The 21,789-nt window shown below is 39.6% G+C and overlaps 2 protein-coding genes across 2 annotated transcripts in view; both read right to left on the bottom strand.

Moving 5' to 3' along the window:
- LOC148871338 (uricase-2-like) overlaps nt 1–21,789 on the bottom strand; it is an 88,571-nt gene that overhangs the window by 1,224 nt on the left and 65,558 nt on the right. The window lies entirely within an intron of this gene.
- LOC148871339 (uncharacterized) lies at nt 7,492–11,400 on the bottom strand. Its single transcript, XM_088972793.1, has 2 exons — nt 7,860–11,400; nt 7,492–7,758 (listed from the first exon to the last, which is right to left on the bottom strand). The coding sequence occupies exon 1, from the start codon at nt 8,644–8,646 to the stop codon at nt 7,951–7,953; it is 696 nt and encodes a 231-aa protein (XP_088828919.1). The 5' UTR covers nt 8,647–11,400; the 3' UTR covers nt 7,492–7,758; nt 7,860–7,950.

Here is a 21,789-nt window from a genome sequence, read left to right on the forward strand (position 1 = left end):
ATCTGCTTAATTAATTCTCTACTAGCATCTTCTTCAAGGCAGGGTATTTCGTGCATATATTTGCTCCCATTTTCAATTTCCCAACTAGTATTATTAGCAATCGTTTATGTACTATAAATTGAATAAAAACTATAAAAAGTATTGAATCACCATTTGTTTAGTGTTTTAGAACCGGGTATGACAATTCAAATTTTGTAATGGGTTGCTATAGTTTGATATTTCAATTGTTCCAACTCCTAGTATGAGGCGTGTCTACTAGCTAGTGTCACAAATTTGTAGAACCTAACCATTATGGACAATGTTTTATTTTGAAGAGTATTTTTGACATTTTCAAAAGTTTTAAGTTATATATGATGTCACACATCATATACATAACTGACGGCTGGTTAATGGTAGGTACTGAGTTGGCACATTTTGAAAGTTTGGGTACTAGATTGGCATGTTTTGAGGTTCGGGGACCAATATGAGATTAGGCCCAAAGTATAGGGTACTAGTCCACAATTTCCCATAATTTTATATAATAATAAATTAATATTAAAATATTAAAGTTTGATTTTTCAATAATTATAGATATGAATAAATTAATTTTCAAACGTTTATGTAATTTATGAATATTTAATTACTAAAATATCAAAATAAATTTATATTTTATTTATCTTATACATTTAATATTTAGGAAGTTTCCAACTTTGTTACGACATCGAAATGGGAGGCAGGGTGACATGGCTAGAGGCTGAGTTAAATGATGTGACACAATGAGGGGCCTAGGTAGGGTGAAGGTAAACTCGTATTGAACTCAACTTGTTGTATTTATTTTTTATTATTTAAAAATTAAATTTAAATAGTTTAAATTAATATTTTTTTTACTTTTATTAATTTTAATTTATTTAGTAAATTGTTATTCATGTGTAATTTAAGTTATAATAGTATGCTAAGTTTATTACTGTTTAAAACTTTTATCTTGTTAGAATTTTTTATTATAAATTAAGTATGACATTGTTATAATTAATTTTAACAATTATTATTGTTAAAACAAAAAATACTTTATTTTGAATTTTCTATTATGTTAATCATTTTAAATTAAAATTAAATTTTATTATAGTATAATATTATTATAATTAATTATTAATTTTATATGACAATATAAAAAATATTATGTATAATTATAATGATTTTTTAATTATTAAATTTTATTACTTTTATTATTTGTCTTATTATATTATTTAGTTCATTCTTATTAGTCTTTTAGATAGAGAAATAGAGATAGGGGGTTGGGAAAGAGGCGTTAAAATTAGGTTGTTTATTGTGAGATTGGTTTGGATATATTTTAGGAGGAAAGTTTAGGTGGGGGAGATGGTTTAGGATAACTTTTTAGAAGAGGAGATGATTTAGTTGATTGAGAATGTATATGTGTGTGTGTGTGTGTGTGTGTGTAGAGAGAGAGAGAGAGAGAGAGAGAGAGAGAGAGAGAGAGATTTTAGGAATAATATAAGTGGGAAGGAGAGAGTCTAGTTGGTTGTTTAAAAAATATGAAATAAAAAAACCAAAAAAGAAAAAAAAAAGAAAAAAAGATAGACTTTCCTTGTTTTAGTATATATAAATAGATAGATACAAGTTTAAAACAAAAAATATTAACTAGCCTAATACTCTTCACTAAGGTTATTAATGTAGGTAGTCATTAGTTTATTAATTGAACAACTCACCGGCCAAAACTTTTGTGTAATTCCTATGTGTAGGTACCATTTTGGAAAATAGAGAAAACAGCATGAGAATGGCATTCATCAAACATTTTGCTCTTAGAAAATAAAGAACTTCTTTCTTCATGGTAAAGGAAGTGGGCTTTCCTTCATTTGAGAAAACTGTGCAACCATTTGGTTTGAACACACAACACTCCATATGGTGTTTTGCTTTGTGGTGTGGATGTATTGTTGGCAAATTTTTAAGGATATAAAATATTTCAGTCACTTGTTACTAAAGGTGTAAATCGGGTCGTACTACACAGCCTGGCACGGCCCAACCTGGCACAACACAACACGACAGCATGTGGGTTGTGCCAAGCCCGACACAATGGTCCCGTGCTAGGCCTAGGGTTTCTGGTCCATGGGATGGCACTACTCATCACAGGCTGGCATGGCACGGCATGCGGGCCCATAGCGGGTCGCGCTTGGCCCACCCGATGTTCCCAATGGCTAATTTCAACTTTTTTGGAAGTTTTTTTACAGAAATACCCCTAATAACTATCAACAGCTAGCTAGATAGGGGGTATTTATGTATTTTGGTTTTTAGGGAGATAAAGAATGACACAAATGCCCCCCAACAACTATATAACAGCTAGCATGGGGTGCATTTTGGGTAAAGTGAAATAACTTTACAATGAGCAAAATACTCCTCCCAATAACTAAAAAACAACTAGTTTCTAGGGTATTTTGGGCAATTGAATTATTTTTAATTCCTATAAATAGTCATATCCTCCACCATTCTCATTATACCAATTAACAATCTTAATCTCCTCTCTAGTTCTCATACTCTCTCAAGTCTCAATCTCTCAATCTCTCATACATTCTCTGATTCTCCAATTCTCAACTTTATTGAAGTTTCAACAAGAAGGCAGCTTGCTAAATTGCTCAAGTATCTCAAATAGCAATTTGGGAGGCTTAGACTCTTAGAGTTGAAATGCTTCAACCGTCGAAATCAAGTTGGGATTTTAAACCAACAATCCGGGTAAGTGCAATTAAATTAATTTTTATTTTTATTAGAATTTAAAAAATGGCCGGCTCCTCCCAAAACCAATTCCCCTATATGTTCAATGTCGATGATATTCAATCGTAGCATGGTAATGTTAGCACCGAAATGGATGCTATTGATATTGACAAAATTTCCACCCCTAGCACTAATACTGAAAGAATGGTAGGATCCATCTAATGGACGCCAAGAAGGGTGTGGAATGGACGGCAAATTTCAAAAAAAATTTCCTACCTTCTTCCAACTGAGAATCATATTCCCTAAATTTATAATACATTATTCAATGATCCTACTTGAACCATAAACAAACCAGATCTGAACCAAAAGGAAATAGGAAAAATTATACCTGATCCGGAGAAATAATATCTCCCAAAGTTGGTGTTCACGCCCAAAGAAGTAACTAAGATCCGCTATTGCTGAAGATGACACAGCTGTGGATGGAACGGAACCAGCAGGGTGCGTCCTACACACTGGATTCTTCACAAGAACCCTCTAGAAACCTTGAACACCGAATCCTTTTGTCTTTCTTGCAAGACTATTGTCAAGAACTGATTTCTTGACTTCCTATTGCTGCAAAGATCCAATCTTCCAACAGGGAGTGGCGGCGACTGGAGGAGGAGAACTCCAGGGACGAAGAGGGCAGAACTGTCTCTTCTCTCTAGAGTCTATGAGAGATCTGATCTCAGATTGCAGGATGTGTTTCTTGCTTATCCAAAACCCCTAGTTCAAAATCTTATATTTCTGCCAGGGTTTTCTCCTCTTTCTACTTGATTAAGAAACCTCCCAATATTTTGGGAGTTATCCCAATCCAAATCAGTATTTGGAGAGGGCTTAACCTTAATCCTATCTACAGATTAAGTTAGTTAACTCCTGATCTTATCAGGAGGTTACCAGATTCAAATCTAATTTGAATTTGGTCTCTTGGAGTGGATAAGGTCAAAGACTCAATCCTTTTACTAACATTAATCTCAGATTCGCCCCATGAACTGGTGATCATATTAGCCCAGTTCGAAATGGGCTTTTGGCCCATTAAGTGTTCAGTGTTTAACTAGTTTCCAATCTGCTGCCCAGTTGGGCTTCTTTGTATGGCGTGGGACCCAAGCATTGATCTACACACCAGCCACATGGGTTCAGCCCAGCCTTCGTTACAAGGCCCAGCCGAATTCACTGAAAGACTCAATGACCCCCTTGAGCCCATCACATGGACCCTATGGGCCCAACACTTACATTAAGTGGTCCCTGGGCCAAGCCATCTTATAAAAACCCAGGGACTGTGGGTAGGTGCAAGATTAGCCCATCAGGTATTATCCTAAATGGTTTTACACTTAACCTCTCAGCCCTTAATGATCAAGCACTGCCCGACAAGAGAAGACCTCTCTCTCGGCTACAAGGAACACTGCCGCACTCTCTACTCACATGGATCCCAGGAATTAAAACCTTTTACAAATCTTTTGAAACCGTACATATATCTTATTTTTGCAAAATAAAATTCCAACGATTGAAATCAACTACTGGCAGTTTGGTTTCCATCAGAGAGAGTGCATTCCTGATCATTACCATTGTCCGACAAAGGGGCTGATCCTATCACTATGACCACTCACTCAGATGAATTCTCAGACTACCCCAACATATCCAGGTTTTGACCCCACTAAAGATCTCACTGATTGACACATCAAAGACAGCCCGATCCGACACCTAGTGATGTGTCATAATTGAGTCCAGGGGTCAGGTGTAACTTTCCAGTTTTGCCCATCTGTCTCCAAAGTCTAGGGCAATACTGGAAACCTGGTCTGGTTCAAGGGTTCAAGGGTTCAAGCAGCCCCACACTGCATGCGCCTTGGGTCTTACCCTGATGGCTGAAACAAGCCATCCCAACACTTGTTGGCACATCAGTATCAACCTTGGCAGGATAAATCTCCCCAGACTTATCCAATGGTTGTGAACATTTAAAACTAACACTAGTTTCTATAAGTGTCCAGTTTTAGGGTCTTACACAGAATTATACCAAACAATATGAATCAAACATGCACTTTAATTTATTTCCACTAAATAACAAAAGTACATCAAATCCGATTGAAGCTAAGGGCATACAAGACTGTCTAACAGCTCCCACTTGCACTTAGGTCCAATCTGGTACAAGCCGTAGTCCCATACTTTCCACGTGTTTCTCAAACACCTTCTGTGTCAGTGGCTTAGTCAATGGGTCTGCCACATTATCCGCTAATGCTACCTTCTGAATTAGGACGTCCCCTCTACCAACGATCTCCCGCAGTACATGGTACTTCCTCTCGATGTGCTTTGACTTCGAGTGGGCCCGAGGCTCTTTAGCTTAGGCGATCGCTCTGTTGTTGTCACACAACAACGGGATGGGTGATGTGCTGGACAGAATCACTCCCAATTCGTGTATGAATTTCTTCATCCACACGGCTTCCTTGGCAACTTCACTTGCGGTAATGTACTCGGCCTCGGTTGTGGAGTCTGCAGTGGACCCCTGTCTGATGCTTTTCCAGCAAACAGCACACGATCCTATCGTGAAAACATACCCAGATGTAGACTTTCTATCATCTGGATCCGACTGGAAATCGACTTTAAGTATGTTCTTCACAGCAGTCCAATGCTCCTACCCTGGGTTAGCCTGGAATCTGCTTACCACACTCACCACCTGAGCTATGTCCGGGCGAGTGCACAGCATGGCATACATGATGCTCCCTACGGCTGAGGCATAGGGAACGTCTCTCATGCCCTCAATCTCCTCAGAAGTCTTGGGAGACATATTCTTGGAGAGAGTTACTCCATGTCTGAAAGGAACATTTCCTTTCTTGGAGTTTTCCATGCTGTACCTTTTGACAATTTTGTCAATGTAAGCAGCCTGGAATAATCCAATTATCCGCTTCGATCTATCTCTATAGAGTCGAAGACCCAGTATGTATGAAGCATCTCTAAGATCTTTCATGGAGAACTGCTGTGACAACCATACCTTGACCGAAGTCAACATTCCTACATCATTCCCAATGAGTAGGATATCGTCCACGTACAATACCAAAAAGGTAATCTTATCTCCACTGGATTTCCTGTAAACACAGGGCTCATCCGGATTCTACTCAAAGTCAAACGTTTTGACGGCATAATCAAAACGGATGTTCCAACTCCTAGAAGTCCATATATGGATCTATTGACTTTACATACCATGTGTACCTGACCAGCAGTAATGAAGCCTTGCGGTTGCTGCATGTAGATATCTTCACTAAGATCTCCATTCAGGAATGCGGTTTTGACATCCATTTTCCAAATCTCGCAGTTATGATATGCTGCTACAGCTAGCAGGATCCTAATGGATTTAAGCATGGCCACGGGCGAAAAGGTTTCCTCATAATCGATGCCTTCTTTCTGAGTATACCCTTTCGCCACCAAGCAAGCTTTGTAGGTCTCAATCCTGCCATCGGGGCCCTTCTTCCTCTTGTAGATCCATTTGCAACCAATTGCTTTTACCCCAGAGGGCGAATCTACTAGAGTCCAGACTCCATTGGTCTCCATCGAGTCCATCTCAGCTCTCATGGCCTCCACCCACTTCTGGGAATCTATGTCTAACATAGCTTCCGCGTAAGTCACGGGATCCTCTTCACTAGTCAAGGCTTCCACCAGGTAGGCATCCTGGTCATAACCATATCGGACTGGTGGTCTGGATACCCGGGTGGACCTTCTAGGTTGGTTACTACCTGGAACTTGTGGGACATCTCCCACTGCTCCTGAGCTCTCCTCATCAAAAACTATTTCCTGACGGTGAGTGTCCATGATGTATTCAGATTTTAAGAATTGGGTGTTTCGACTATAGAACACTTTCTGCTCACTTGGGTCATATAATAGATAACCCACTGAATCCTTTGGGTAGCCTATAAATAGGCAACAACTGGTTTTGGATTCCAACTTGTCCGCACTTGTTCTTTTAACGTGTGTAGGACAACCCCAAATCTTCAAGTGTCTTACACTTGGCTTCCTTCCGGTCCATAGTTCATATGGAGTTTTCGGAACTGATTTGGTTGGAACTCGATTCAGCACGTAGATAACAGTCTCTAATGCATATCCCCAAAAGGATGTGGGTAATTCCGAGCATACGAGAAGTGACCGGTCCATGTCCAATAAGGTCCTATTCCTCCTCTCTGAAACACCGTTGAGTTGTGGTGTAGCAGGAGGAGCTAGTTGTGACACTATCCCATTGTCCTTTAAGTAGTCCCTGAATTCGTCAGAGAGATACTCGCCACCTCGATCCGATCGAAGGGCCTTAACTTCTCTCCCTAACTGTTTCTCGACTTCCTGTCTGAACTCTTTGAACTTTTCAAAGGATTCAGACTTGTGTCTCATTAGGTACACGTAACTATATCGTGAAAAATCATTTGTAAGGGTGATGAAGTACACGTGTTGATTCCGTGTCCTAACACTCAGGGGACCACATACATCAGTATGTATTAGGTCAAGTGCGCCTCCAGATCTTTCAGGCTTACTGTCAAATGGCCGCTTAGTCATCTTACCTTGAAGGCAAGGCTCACAAGTGGGAAGATTTTCTACGGTTAGAAAATCCAAAGGACCATCCTTTACCAGTCTTGTGATTCGGTCAATACCGATATGGCCAAGTCGGTAATGCCAGAGGCACGTGGGATTAACTGTATCACGATTCCTTTTCTTGGGATTTTTGACCGACGTAGTTTCAGTTAGGTTAATTTCTAGAGAAGGATGTAGAACATAGAGACCATTCTCCAGTTCCCCGCATGCGATGAATTTATTATTCCGTTTAACAATAATCATATTACTAAAATAAACAGTATATCCATCAGCACACAGTTTAGAAACAGAAATTAAATTTCTTCTCAAGTTCTGTACATAAAGACAATCTTTAAGTACAAGGACTCCTTCTCTAAAGACTAATTCTATGGTTCCTATTGCCGTAGCTGCAACACTTGCGGTCATTCCCAAGAATAGTGTCACCTCGCCATCACTCAATCTTCTGCTAACTTTGAACCCCTGCAGTGAGTTACACGCATGAGTTGAAGCCCCGGAATCAATACACCAGGACACAGAAGTAACTAACATATTAGTTTCTATGACACAAGTTTCGATGTTACCTTTCTTAGATTCCAGGTAAGCAAGACAGTTCCTCTTCTAGTGGCCGATCTATTTGCAGAAGTGACAGACATCAGATGCCTTGTTCTTCTTCTACTTCTTGGGTTTGGCAGCCTTCTTCTGGGGCTTCTTTGCCTTTCTCTTTTTCTTGCCTGATTTGTTAGCTTCAGCAAGCATAACCAAAGGCTCATCCTTCTTTAAAAGATCCTCGACCCTCTGCAACATATTGCTGAGTTCCTGGACGCTGACATTCAACTTATTCATATTGTAGTTCATAATGAACGCATTGAAGGAAGAAGGCAAAGAATTCAGGATGGCATCCACTTGCGTGCCAAGATCTATCCTGGATCCAAGAGCTTCAAGTTCGTTAATGTATCCCATCATCCGAAGACAATGGTCATGAACTTTCTGCCCCTTGGACATCTGCGCGGTCATGAACAATTTCAGGACCTTCTGTCGAGTAGAACGGTTCTGCTCTTCATACATTGTTTTTAGACTGTCCAATATATCATTGTCTAGTTCAATCTGATTGAACTGCCTCTGTATTGAGTTGTCTAATGAGGCAATCACAAAGCAGCGGGTTAGGGAGTTCTTATCCTCCCAATCTTGGTAGTCCCTCCTACGGGTCTCAGAAGCCCTATCACCTGAACGTTTTGGGGCAGGATTTTTCACCACCTTATCTAACTTTTCAAAAGTTAGTACCAGCATAAGATTTTTGTACCAGTCGGCATAGTTTGGGCCCTTAAGCTTGTTATCGTCTAGAAGCTTTGCAAATTGACTGTTTGCCATTTTCTGATAAAACAACAAAGACGTTAATCCACAACCTTAGTTTGATTCATGTTACCTACATAGATATGGCTTTTAATCTATGTTCTATTCCCATTTATTCATCTCTGAGATTTTCCTTCCCTTCTCAGTGACGGAGACGACGAAATGTCTCTGGAAATGTGGGAAATCACATAGGGTGCGTGAAGCCAACTGTTTCAGTTGCATAACCCCACCACCTTTCTGTGACGGATCATATCCACTCATCAGATGAGTTTCCCTTTGGCCTCTGTCAGACAAGGTTCAGAGCCGTTTTCAGGTAAACCTTTCTGTCTAGTGAGAGAGTTCCCATTTTTTGGTGAAGCCCCTCCCACATCGGTCTATGACGCCCCTATCATCTAATGAAACATTCTAACAGATCCAACAGCAAATGGATAGCCCAATTTTATGGTGCGTTTCCTCATTACTAATGGACTCATCATTGTGCTAATGACGGAAGGCCTTTAGAGAGTCCATCAAATAGATCTCCCTATCACACGCACTCATATTTGATTGGAGGGAACAAAATTACGCCCTAGTTCTAATTTAGGTCAAACCAAAGTGGCTCCCACTGACTTTCATAAAGCCAGATTTCTGGTGGGCCTCAATCGGCTAGGGGTTTCGTACGCATCCCTTTTCAGGGTTGTGGGGGCCCACCAAGTAGAGAGGGGTCATCCAATGACCTTAAGGGACACCATGGAAATGATGTGCATTCAACCATGGTGTGCGCAAGAGCCACTAACGAGTTAACATGGGCCAAGTGCTTATGGCCCATGGTCACAACACATCATACATCCAAACATCACATGTAAAGGAAGAATTGATCCAATCAATTAACTGTTGTAAAGCCCATCGAATAGCCCATTTAAAAACCTAAAGCATTAACAATTAATGTTTACTAGGTGTATGGGCTGAATAGCAGTTAACAGTTTGGCCCATACAGCTTTTCTCACAATTATGGGCTTTTGCAGTTTTAACCCTTTAAAACTGGGCTTTACAAGTGGGCCGAATTAATCCCTGTAATTGAACATCAGATTTGGAATAACCAATGTAAGAAAAGTGGATTGAAAAATAGCCCCCTTCGAATCTCAGATTCGGTCCAAACAGTTTTGGTCCAATCTAGTCCGAAATGGTCCAAAACTGATTTTCAATTTAAGAATTAATTCAAGAGAGATATGAAATTAATAATTTTTTATTTTAGACAATCACAAATCAAAATATGGACTGTTCATACCACCTGCAAAACAGAGGTTAATCACAAAAGTTACAGTTTCATAAACTGTAAATCGTAGTATGCGATTTCTCCATCTGCAAATCTCCAGCGCCGCCATCTTCTTCCTTCTTCTTTAATCAAGAAAATAAATAAAAACCAGAAATCCTATTTCTATTAATTAATTACATTCTTGATCAAATCCTATATATTCAGTCTAGAAAAATAAAAAAAAAATTATTTACAGACCGAATAATAATAAAAGGAAGAAAAAAGGGTGCGCAAACTATCTACGCCAAATCTGCACTGCGATCTCCAGGTTCGAACAGCCCATCAAATCAAAAATAAATGAAGAACAATTCTAAATAAATTTTTGGATTTAACAGAATTAATTTCATATCAAATGCCCTTAACAAGAAACCATTTCTTGAAAAAAAAGAAAGCAATCTGCGCAGATCTTGGCAGAACATTTTATGTTCATCTGCGCAGGGTCAGATCTGATTTTCCTTTGGTTCAAAATTCGAACCTGTGGCTCTGATACCACTGAAAGAATGGTAGAATCCATCTAATGGACGCCAAGAAGGGTGCGGAATGGAGGGCGGATTTCAAAAAAAATTTCCTACCTTTTTCTCCAACTGAGAATCATATTCCCTAAATTTATAATACATTATTCAATGATCCTACTTGAACCATAAACAAACCAGATCTGAACCAAAAGAAAACAGGAAAAATTATACCTGATCCAGAGAAATAATATCTCCCAAAGTTGGTGTTCACGCCCAAAGAAGTAACCAAGATCCGCTCTTGCTGAAGATGACACAGCTGTGGATGGAACGGAACCAGCAGGGTGCGTCCTACACACTGGATTCTTCACAAGAACCCTCTAGAAACCTTGAACACCGAATCCTTTTGTCTTTCTTGCAAGACTATTGTCAAGAACTGATTTCTTGACTTCCTGTTGCTGCAAATATCCAATCTTTCAACAGGGAGTGGCGGCGGCTGGAGGAGGAGAAGTCCATGGACGAAAAGGGCAGAACTGTCTCTTCTCTCTAAAGTCTGTGAGAGATCTGATCTCAGATTGCAGGATGTGTTTCTTGCTTACCCAAAACCCTAGTTCAAAATCTTATATTTCTGCCAGGGTTTTCTCCTCTTTCTACTTGATTAAGAAACCTCCCAATATTTTGGGAGTTATCCCAATCCAAATCAGTATTTGGATAGGGCTTAATCTTAATCCTATCTGCAGATTAAGTTAGTTAACTCCTGATCTTATCAGGAGGTTACCAGATTCAAATCTAATTTGAATTTGATCTCTTGGAGTGGATAAGGTCAAATACTCAATCCTTTTACTAACATTAATCTCAGATTCGCCCCATGAACTGGTGATCATATCAGCCCAGTTCGAAATGGGCTTTTGGCCCATTAAGTGTTCAGTGTTTAACTAGTTTCCAATCTGCTGCCCAGTTGGGCTTCTTTGTATGGCGTGGGACCCAAGCATTGATCTACACACCAACCACATGGGCTCGGCCCAGCCTTTGTTACAAGGCCCAGCCGAATTCACTGAAAGACTCAGTGACCCCCTTGAGCCCATCACATGGACCCTATGGGCCCAACACTTACATTAAGTGGTCCCTGGGCCAAGCCATCTTATAAAAACCCAGGGACTATGGGCAAGTGCAAGATTAGCCCATCAGGTATTATCCTAAATGGTCTTACACTTAACCTCTCAACCCTTAATGATCAAGCACTGCCCGACAAGAGAAGACCTCTCTCTCGGCTGCAAGGAACAGTGCCGCACTCTCTACTCATATGGATCCCACGAATTAAAACCTTTTGCAAATCTTTTGAAACCGTACACACATACACACACACACACACACACACACACACACATATATATATATATATATATCTTATTTTTGCAAAACAAAATTCCAACGATTGAAAACAACTGCCGGCAGTTTGATTTCCTTCAGAGAGAGTGCATTCCTGATCATTACCATTGTCCGACAAAGGGGCTGATCCTATCATTATGACCACTCACTCAGATGAATTCTCAGACTACCCCAACATGTCTAGGTTTTGACCCCCACTAAGGATCTCACTGATTGACACATCAAAGACAGTCCGATCCGACACCTAGTGATGTGTCATAATTGAGTCTAGGGGTCAGGTGTAACTTTCCAGTTTTGCCCATCTGTCTCCAAGGTCTAGGGCAATACTGGAAACCTGGTCTGGTTCAAGGGTTCAAGGGTTCAAGCAACCCCACACTGCATGCGCCTTGGGTCTTACCCTGATGGCTGAAACAAGCCATCCCAACACTTGTTGGCACATCAGTATCAACCTTGGCAGGATAAATCTCCCCAGACTTATCCAATGGTTGTGAACATTTAAAACTAACACTAGTTTCTATAAGTGTCCAGTTTTAGGGTCTTACACAGAATTATACCAAACAATATGAATCAAACATGCACTTTAATTTATTTCCACTAAATAACAAAAGTACATCAAATCCGATTGAAGCTAAGGGCATACAAGACTGTCTAACAAATGGGATTTTGTTAGACTCTTAGAGTTGAAATGCTTCAACCGTTGAAATCAAGTTGGGATTTTGAACCAGCAATCTGGGTAAGTGCAATTAAATTAATTTTTATTTTTTTTAGAACTAAAAAAATGACCGGCTCCTCCCAAAACCAATTCCCCTATATGTTCAATGTCGATGATATTCAATCGTAGCATGGTAATGTTAGCACCGAAATGGATGCTATTGATATTGACAGAATTTCCACCCCTAGCACTGATACTAGGGTAAAGAAAAAGAAGGCCACTAAGTTGATTAGCCCAGTTTGGAAAATATTTAAAGTAGATGAGGTTTAAGGAAAGGGAAAAATAATTGTTTGCCAAAAATGTAGGAAAAACTTTAGCTATTGTAGCAAGGGTGGTATTGGCCATTTGGTCAAATATTTGCTCACCCATGAGAAAGAAGAAGAAGAAGAAGAAGAAGAAGAAGAAGGGAGAGAAACAACACAAACACAAATTGGGTAGGGGGTTTTAGTACTTTTAAATATTCTCAACAAAAAATGAGGCAAGAATTAACAAAATACATTGTACATGCTAAACAACCATTTTTGTTAGTTAAAGATACTAAACTTGAAAAATGGTTATGTAATTCTGTAAATCCACAAATTAAAAAAAAAAATTCTATGAATACTATTAGATCATATGCTTTAAAAATTTTTTATTTGTATAAATAAAATTTAATTTATATATTATCAAATCTTAATTCTAAAGTTGCAATTACCTTTGATATTTGGACTTCTAAATTTAACATACGTTATATTTGTGTTACTGGTCACTTTATTGATGAAAATTGGCTTTTAAATAAAATAATTTTAAGTTTTACTTGGCTTGAATAGCCACATACTGGCCTAGCTATTGCTGCAAGTATTTTAAATACTTTACATGCTTATGGAATAGACAATCAGGGACTATGGGTGATTTTAGGGATGAGAATGGGGTCATTTCTGCTTTGTTCTCATGCCCAATTGGAGTGGGTGACTCCCTTAAAGATATGATCTTTGTAGTAATGGAAGGAGCCCTAAAAGATAAGGAGATGAATATCAAAAAACTCATAATTGAAGGGGATTCAGAGGTGGTGACAGGGTGATTGAATAAAGACAACAATGGCTTATGGAATTACAGCAATGAGAGGAGGAAATTTAAGTGGCTAGTGCAGGAGATGAAAGTTGAGATGAGTTGGGTTAAAAGATCAACTAATTCCTTAGCTGATGGATTAGTTAAACAAGGGGTAGAAAGGGATTCAATATTTTGGGCTAAGCTATAATATTATTGTTTCTTCCTGTTCTTTTTCTTTTCTTTCTTGAGGGCCCAAGTTGTATTTGGAAGATAAGAGTGTTTGTCTTCCTTTTTGTAATTATTCTTATGTTGAATTAATAAAATTGTTATTGATAAAAAATTATTTTCTATTAGTTTTGATAATGCTAGTAATAATGATTCAATAATAAATATTTTAAAATCTCAATTAAAACCATATTTAAATAGTAAATTATTTCATATCATATGTGAATGTCACATCTTAAATTTATGTATTCATGATGCATTAAATATTATTTTTAGTTGTATTTCTAAAATTATAAATGGTATTATATATATTAAAAGTTTTAGAGATAGATAATAAAAAGTTAAATATTTATGTCAAAATTATGATTTAAAATATAAATATTTTATATTAGATGTTAGACATAAATGGAATTCTACCTATGTTATGTTAGAAAGTTGTATTTCTCACAAACAAATTCTTAGTGGTTTTTATAATGCAAAAATGCCTACTGATATTATATTTGAGGTAGACTACGAAATGACAATTTGTATAAGAGGTTTTCTAAAACATTTTTATGATGCAACTAATGAATTATCGGGTATTTATTATCCAACTAGTTATAATTTAACTTATCAATTAATGATGGTTAGTGATTGTTTTGCAAAATATAGAAAGAATCCACAATTTAAAAATATTGTTGAAATAATGTAAAATAAATTTAAAAAATATTGAAGAACATTTATCCTCTTTATTGCTTAACTACAATATTAGATCCTAGGATTATGTAGAGAAGATGGGCCGAATGGCCCATAGACTGTCATTTCATGTTATGTTATGTTTCTCTCTGTTGTGGGCCTTATTCTGGGCCCATACTCTGTAATATTCTATTTTTTTGTATTTTCCTGCTCACTCAAGGGCCTCTCTGTAATTTGTCAAAGATTAACTTATTAATAAGATGTTTAGAGTGTTAGAGAGAGGTTATGTTCGAACTTCTTACTCTCTAACACTCATTGCCGCCAGCTCTCTCTTCTCTTCTTCTCCTGTTTGTTCATTTTCTGGTTTGCATCTAATCTCAAACAGTTCCATACATCAAGTGGGCTGTTTTTCAACTTGGTATCAGAGCGGGCCATTGCTTGGCGTGTCCCTCATGTGGTTCTAGTTCAGCCAACTACATGAGGAGGTTCTAGGGCTGAAAGTTTACAGTCATCCGCCTAGTTCTTGGAGGTCATTGGAGGGTGCCCAAGTTTCTATACACTTGGAGAAGGGTTCGGTGACCAGGAAGAACCAGAGAGCAAGTTGTTTGGCTTGATTTGAAATCAGAGAAAAGGACTTTCGAAGTTATCTTAGAGAACAAGTGTTCGGCCTGGTTTATAGTTCAAACCAGAGACTCTCTTGCTGTAAGTCTTTTCTCAGTTCTTTGCTGAGTTATTTTTTGTTATTTGGGAGGACTGTTAAAGCATTCAAAACACCTCCATTCGGCGCACTGTTGCTGGACTGATTTCTGGGTTATTTTGGAAGTGTGGTTTGGCTGTTATTGGGCTTCCAAACTGCCAAAAAAAAACTGATCTAAATTGAGTGGTACAAGCCTCTACTTTAGTTCAGCTGCTTCTTGGACTTAGACAAAGTGTTCTTGAAGTGATTTCTGCTTGTTAACAGTGAAGTGTTGACTGTTGCATACATAGTGTTTGTAAAAGGTCCTCTTAGGTATTGTGGACTGTTTTCTTTGTTCTCCTTGGGAAATTATTGTTGGGAACCAATAATACATATTGTTTGGAGGCCTACTGATTGTTCCTTGAAGGTTGAATCAGAGTTTCTCCTCTTTGAAAGTGCTGCCACCGAACTTGGTTCTCACGGCTGTCAATTCTGAACTGAGTTTGTGTGTTGTTGTGTTTGCTATTGTTTCAACTCAATCTGAGTTCTTTGAAATCAGATCACTTTTAAAGGCCTGCCGAAACCCTAATTGAAGTTGTTACATAATGGACTTCTCAGAAATTGAGAACAAGAGCACTGCTGAATATGGACATAATTTGGGAACTACAACTGATTCCTTGTTGGCTGTAACTACAGTTAAATTGGATGGAACCAATTATTTGGCCTGGTCACAATCCATAAAAATTCATATTTGCAGTAGAGGAAAGTGAGGGTTTATCTCTGGGAGCAAGAAAGCTCCCCCAGAGGAGGATCCCTCTTATGAGAAATGGGTGCAAGAGAATTACACAGTGATTGGGTGGCTTGTGAACTCAATGCAGCCACAGATTAGCCAACATTATTTGTGGATGAACTCGGCTAAAGAAATCTGGGATAGTGTTGCAGAAACTTACTCCCAGAAGTTGAATGTTGCTAGAGCTTACAAACTGAGAAGTGATGTGAAGAATCTAAGACAGGGGGAGAAGTCACTTGCAGCATACTTTTCAGCCCTAAAATCTATATGGCAAGAGATTGATTTGATAGAAGCCGTGACATGGGATACCCCTAAGGATGCTGAAACATATAGGAAATTGGTTGAAAGGAATAGGGTCTTTGAGTTCTTGACAGGGCTGAATTCTGAATATGACATTACAAAGCAAAACATCTTGTCCAAGGAAGATGTTTCATTGTCTCAAGCATATGCTTTGATCAGCAGTGAAGAAAGCAGGAGGCAAGTGCAGGTTCAAGGGGTCAGTATCAATGATCATTTTGCAAATATGGGAATCAAACCCAAAGGAGTTACAGGAGCCCCCAGTGGCATAGGAAAGAAGGAGGTGGTGTGTGAATATTGCAAGAAGCCGAAACACACTAAGGACAAGTGCTGGAAATTGCATCCCAGTCTTGTCCCTATCCGATTCCAGAAGAAGAATGACAGTAGAAAGACAGGAAGTGCACATACAGCCACAAGTACAGATACAGAGTTTGAGTCTGCAAGTGCACAATTGGAAGCCATGAAAGCTGATTATGAGAAGTTTGGAAGGATGATCAGCCAGCTTGAAGGTGTAACTTCATCATACAACCCTTCTGGAAGTCCAGCCACCTCTGCATTTGCTCACTCAGGTATAAGGGCTTTTGCTAACCATGCATCTACCTCAGGTAATCCCAAGACCCCTTGGATCATTGACTCAGGTGCTTCTGATCACATGACCAACCTTTCCACTTTGTTTGTGTCATATGATTTGCTTCCTGGTCGTGACAAAATCACCTTAGCTGATGGTTCTCTTGCCCCCATTTCTGGCAAGGGAACTGTCAAGCATATAGGCTCTTTACTTTTATCTTCCACTCTTCATGTACCTAAGTTAAATACCAACTTGTTATCTATAAGTAGCTTGACCAAGTCATTGAATTGTTGTGTAACATTTTTCCCTTCTCAATGTGTTTCAGGACCTGAAGTCTCGGAAGGTGATTGGGAGTGGCCATGAAGCGAATGGAATATACTTGCTCGACACCCCTGGCCAATGCTTTGATCATCCCAAGAATGCTGCTTTTGGTTCTATTTTTTCAGAGTCAGTCAGTCAAATTATGTTGAGTCATTGTCGGTTGGGTCATTTACCTTTTTCTGCTTTAAGTCATTTGCTTCCCAAACTGTTTAAGGGAGTTAGTGTGGCCAGTCTCAATTGTGAGTCATGTCAGTTGTCAAAGCATTGTAGAAAAAATTACCCTGTGAGCAATAAAAGATCCTCTTTTCTTTTTCATATTGTACACTCTGATGTGTGGGGGCCTTACCACTTATCCTCTATGGGGGGCTACAAATACTTTATCCTATTCATTGATGACTTTTCTAAATTCACTTGGATATACTTAATGAAATCCCGAGACGAAGTCCCGAGACTTGTGAGGCAATTTCATGAGCCTGTTTTGACTCAATTTGGTACCAGAATTAAGGTTTTCAGATCTGACAATGCAAAAGAGTATTTTGAGAAGAGCTTATCCTTGTATCTTTCTGACATGGGGGTTATTCACCAAAGCTCCTGTGTTAGAACCCCTGAACAAAATGGAGTTGCTGAGAGAAAAAATAGACATATTGTTGAAGTTGCAAGGAGCCTTTTATTTGCCTCACATGTTCCCACAAGATTTTGGGGTGATGCTGTACTTACTGCTACCTATCTCATAAACCGTATGCCATCCAGGGTTTTAGGGTTTAAATCCCCCTTCAGTCTTCTTCATCCAGATAAGGATCTCTTCCCAATTCCTCTTCGTGTGTTTGGTTGTACCTGTTATGTTCACATTCCAAGTGTGCAGAGACACAAGTTTGAACCAAAAGCCCACAAATGCATCTTCCTCGGTTACTCCCCCACACAAAAGGGTTATTGTTGTTTTGATCCAAAGACTGGCACTAGACATGTCTCTATGGATGTTACCTTTGATGAACTTTCTCCTTTTTATGGTTCCTCTCAGGAAGGACATTGTCAACAGGGGGAGAGTCTGTCACAAGTTTTTGCTCTTCCCCTTCCTGTCCCAGTTCAGTCTCTTGACAAATCTGTATCCTCACAAAATGAATCAAAGGAGGATCAGCCACTTCATTCCTCTTGTCCTAGTGCTCCTATTTCTTTACCTCCTCGTCCTACCCATAATCCCAAAGTGTATCAAAGGCAGAGATCCAGGAATGAGCAAGTGGTTTCCCTTACAACAGATGAGGCTCATACCCTCCCAATCACAGATGAGATAACAGGTATTGCTTCAGCTCCCTTGGAATCCCCTTTCCCAGATCTTGATGTCCCCATTGCTGTTAGGAAAGGAAAGCGGAAGTGTACTGCACACTGCATTTCCAAACACCTTTCTTATGACCTACTTTTCCCTTCATATTGTGCCTATCTCTCTTCAGTTGCTTCTAACCCCATTCCTAGGTCTGTATCAAAAGCTCTTGGGATTCCAGAATGGAGAGATGCCATGCAGGCTGAAATGGATGCTCTACATGAAAATGGTACTTGGGAGGTGGTGGATTTGCCTGAAGGGAAGGATCCAGTTGGATGCAAGTGGGTTTTTACCATTAAATACAGGGCAGATGGGACTATTGAGAGGTACAAGGCCAGACTTGTTGCAAAGGGCTACACACAGACATATGGGATTGACTATCTGGAGACTTTTGCCCCTGTTGCTAAGATGACATCTGTGAGGGTTCTTTTATCTCTGGCAGCTCACTTTGATTGGCCTCTCTATCAGTTAGATGTAAAGAATGCATTTCTGAATGGTGACTTACATGAGGAGGTCTACATGTGTCTTCCTCTAGGAATGTATGGGAAAGATATGCAAGGAAAGGTATGTAAACTGAAGAAATCTCTTTATGGCCTCAAACAATCTCCTAGAGCCTGGTTTGAGAGATTTAGAGCTGCACTTGTTAAATTCGGCTATGTTCAGACACAGTCAGATCATACTCTTTTCGTGAAGAAAAAGTGGGTTTCTAGCAGTGTATCTCATTGTGTATGTTGATGACATTATAGTGACTGGTGATGATGCCTCTGGCATTCTGGGCCTTAAGTCTTTCCTCCATACAGAATTTGAGATTAAGGATCTGGGGGAATTGAGATATTTCCTTGGCATAGAAGTTGCCAAATCCAGGGATGGGATTCTTATTTCCCAGAGGAAATATGTCATTGATTTGTTGTCTGAAACTGGAAAATTGGGTGCAAGACCAGCTGCAACTCTTATTGATATGAGTCACAAACTTTCAGCTTCGGATGGAACTTTGTTGGAAGACAAAGGGGTCTTTCAAAGACTTCTTGGGAAGCTTTTGTACCTGTGCATGACTAGGCCAGATATCGCGTATGCTGTCAGTTGCATTAGCCAGTTCATGCATGCTCCTAGAGATACCCATATGGTAGCAGCAGAACGGATTTTGTGCTATTTGAAAGACTCTCCAGGAAAAGGAATTCTATTTGCCAAACATGGTCATCTGAAACTTGAAGCCTATACTGATGCTGATTGGGCTAGAAATATTGATGATAGAAGATCTACTTCAGGGTATTGCAGTCTGGTGGCTGGTAATGTTGTCTCTTGGAGGAGTAAGAAACAAACAGTTGTGGCTCGATCCTCCGCAGAAGCAGAATATAGAGCCATGGCACATGGAGTCTCGGAATTATTGTGGCTAAGGTCCTTAATGGAAGAACTTGGGGTAGATCATGACAAACCCATGATGTTGTACTGTGATAATCAGGCTGCCATCAACAATGCTCACAACCCGGTACAACATGATAGAACCAAACATATTGAGGTTGATAGACACTTTATTCGTGAAAGAGTCTCCTCCGGTGAAGTGTGTCTTCCATTCATTACTTCTGAAGGACAACTAACAGATTTTCTCACCAAGGGCATTTTCAAGGCAAGGCTTCAACATGACACTGGCAAGCTGGGCATGATTAACATCTATGCTCAGCTTGAGGGGGAGTGTATGTTAGACAGTTTTGTATGCCCTTAGCTTCAATTTGTTTTGATGTACTTTTGTTATTTAGTGGAAATAAATAAAGTGCATGTTTGATTCATGTTGTTTGGTTTAATTCTGTGTAAAACCCTAAAACTGGACATTTATAGAGACTCATGTTAGTTTTAAATGTTCACAGCCGTTGGATAAGTCTGGGGAGATTTATCCTGCTAAGGCTGATACTGGTGTGCCACCAAGTGTTGGGATGGCCTGTCTCAGCCACCAGGGTAAGACCCGAGGCACATGCAATATGGGATTACTTGAATCCTTGAACCGGACCAGATTTTCAGTATTGCCCTGGACCTTGGAGATAGATGGGCAAAACTGGAAAGTTACACCTGACCCCTAGACTCGATTATGACATTTCACTAGGTGTTGGATCAGGCTGCCTTTGATATGCCAATCAGTGAGATCCTTAGCGGGGATCAAAACCTGGGTATGTTGGGGCAATTTGAGAATTCATCTGAGTCGGTGATCATAGTGACAGAATCAGCCACTTTATCGGACAAAAGGTAATGATCGGGAATGCACTCTCTCTGATGGAAACCAAACTGCCGGCAGTTGATTTCAATCGTTGGAATTTTGTTTTGCAAAATTAATATATTTATATATATATATGTACGGTTTCGAATTGTTTGCAAATGGTTTTAATTCCCGGGATCCATGTGAGAGGAGAGTGCGGCACTGTTCCTTGCAGCCGAGGGAAAGGTCATCTCTTGTCGGGCAGTGCTTGATCATTAAGGGCTGAGAGGTTAAGTGTAAGACCATTGAGGATAATGCCTGATGGGCTAATCTTGCACCTGCCCACAGTCCCTGGGTTTTTATAAGATGGCTTGGCCCAGGGACCACTTAATGTAAGTGTTGGGCCCATAGGGTTCCATATGATGGACTCAAGGGGTTCATTGAGTTTTTTAGTGAATTCGGCTGGGCCTTGTATTAAAGGCTGGGCCGAACCCATGTGGCTGGTGTGTAGATCAATGCTTGGGTCCCACGCCATACAAAGAAGCCCAACTGGGCAGCAGATTGGAAAGTAATTAGACACTGAACACTTAATGGGCCAGAAGCCCATCTCGAGGTGGGCTGATATGATCACCCATCCTTGGGGCGAATCTGAGATTAATGTTAGTAAAAGGATTGGGCCTTTTGCCTTATCCACTCTTGGAGACCAAATTCAAATTGGATTTGAATCTGGTAACCTCCTGATAAGATCAGGAGTAAGCTAATTTTATCTGCAGATAGGATTAAGATTATCCTCTATCCAAATACTGATTTGGATTGGGATAACTCCTAATTAGGAGGATTCTTAATCAAGAAGAAAGGAGAAGAAACCCTAACCAAGAGAGAGAAATATCAGATTTCGAACCACCTTGAAGAGATATAGGATATCTCCTGCGAACTGAAATTGAAACCAAGTATCAGATTTCGCCTTTAGAGTTCTTCTCCTGTCGCCGCCATCTGTATTGCAAGATTAGATCTTTGCAGAAAAGAAAAGTCAAGAAATCTGTTCTTGACATTAGTCTTGCAACAAAGACTAAAAGGATTCAGTATTTAGTGTTTCCAGAGGATTCTTGTGAATGATCCAGTGTGTAGGACGCATCCTGCTGGTTCTGTTCCATACACAGCTGTGTCATCTTCAGCAGGAACGGATCTTGGAGCATTCTTTGGGCGTGAACACCAACTTTGGGAGATACTGCT

Source organism: Nelumbo lutea, chromosome 2 (assembly GCF_056320005.1).
Source record: "Nelumbo lutea isolate HS-2025 chromosome 2, American lotus-T2T, whole genome shotgun sequence".
Taxonomy (NCBI): Eukaryota; Viridiplantae; Streptophyta; class Magnoliopsida; order Proteales; family Nelumbonaceae; genus Nelumbo; species Nelumbo lutea.

What these genes read in the sequence shown, in the direction of transcription:
- LOC148871339 (XM_088972793.1), bottom strand. Translation starts at nt 8,646, where the DNA reads ATGGCAAACAGTCAATTTGCAAAGCTTCTAGACGATAACAAGCTTAAG.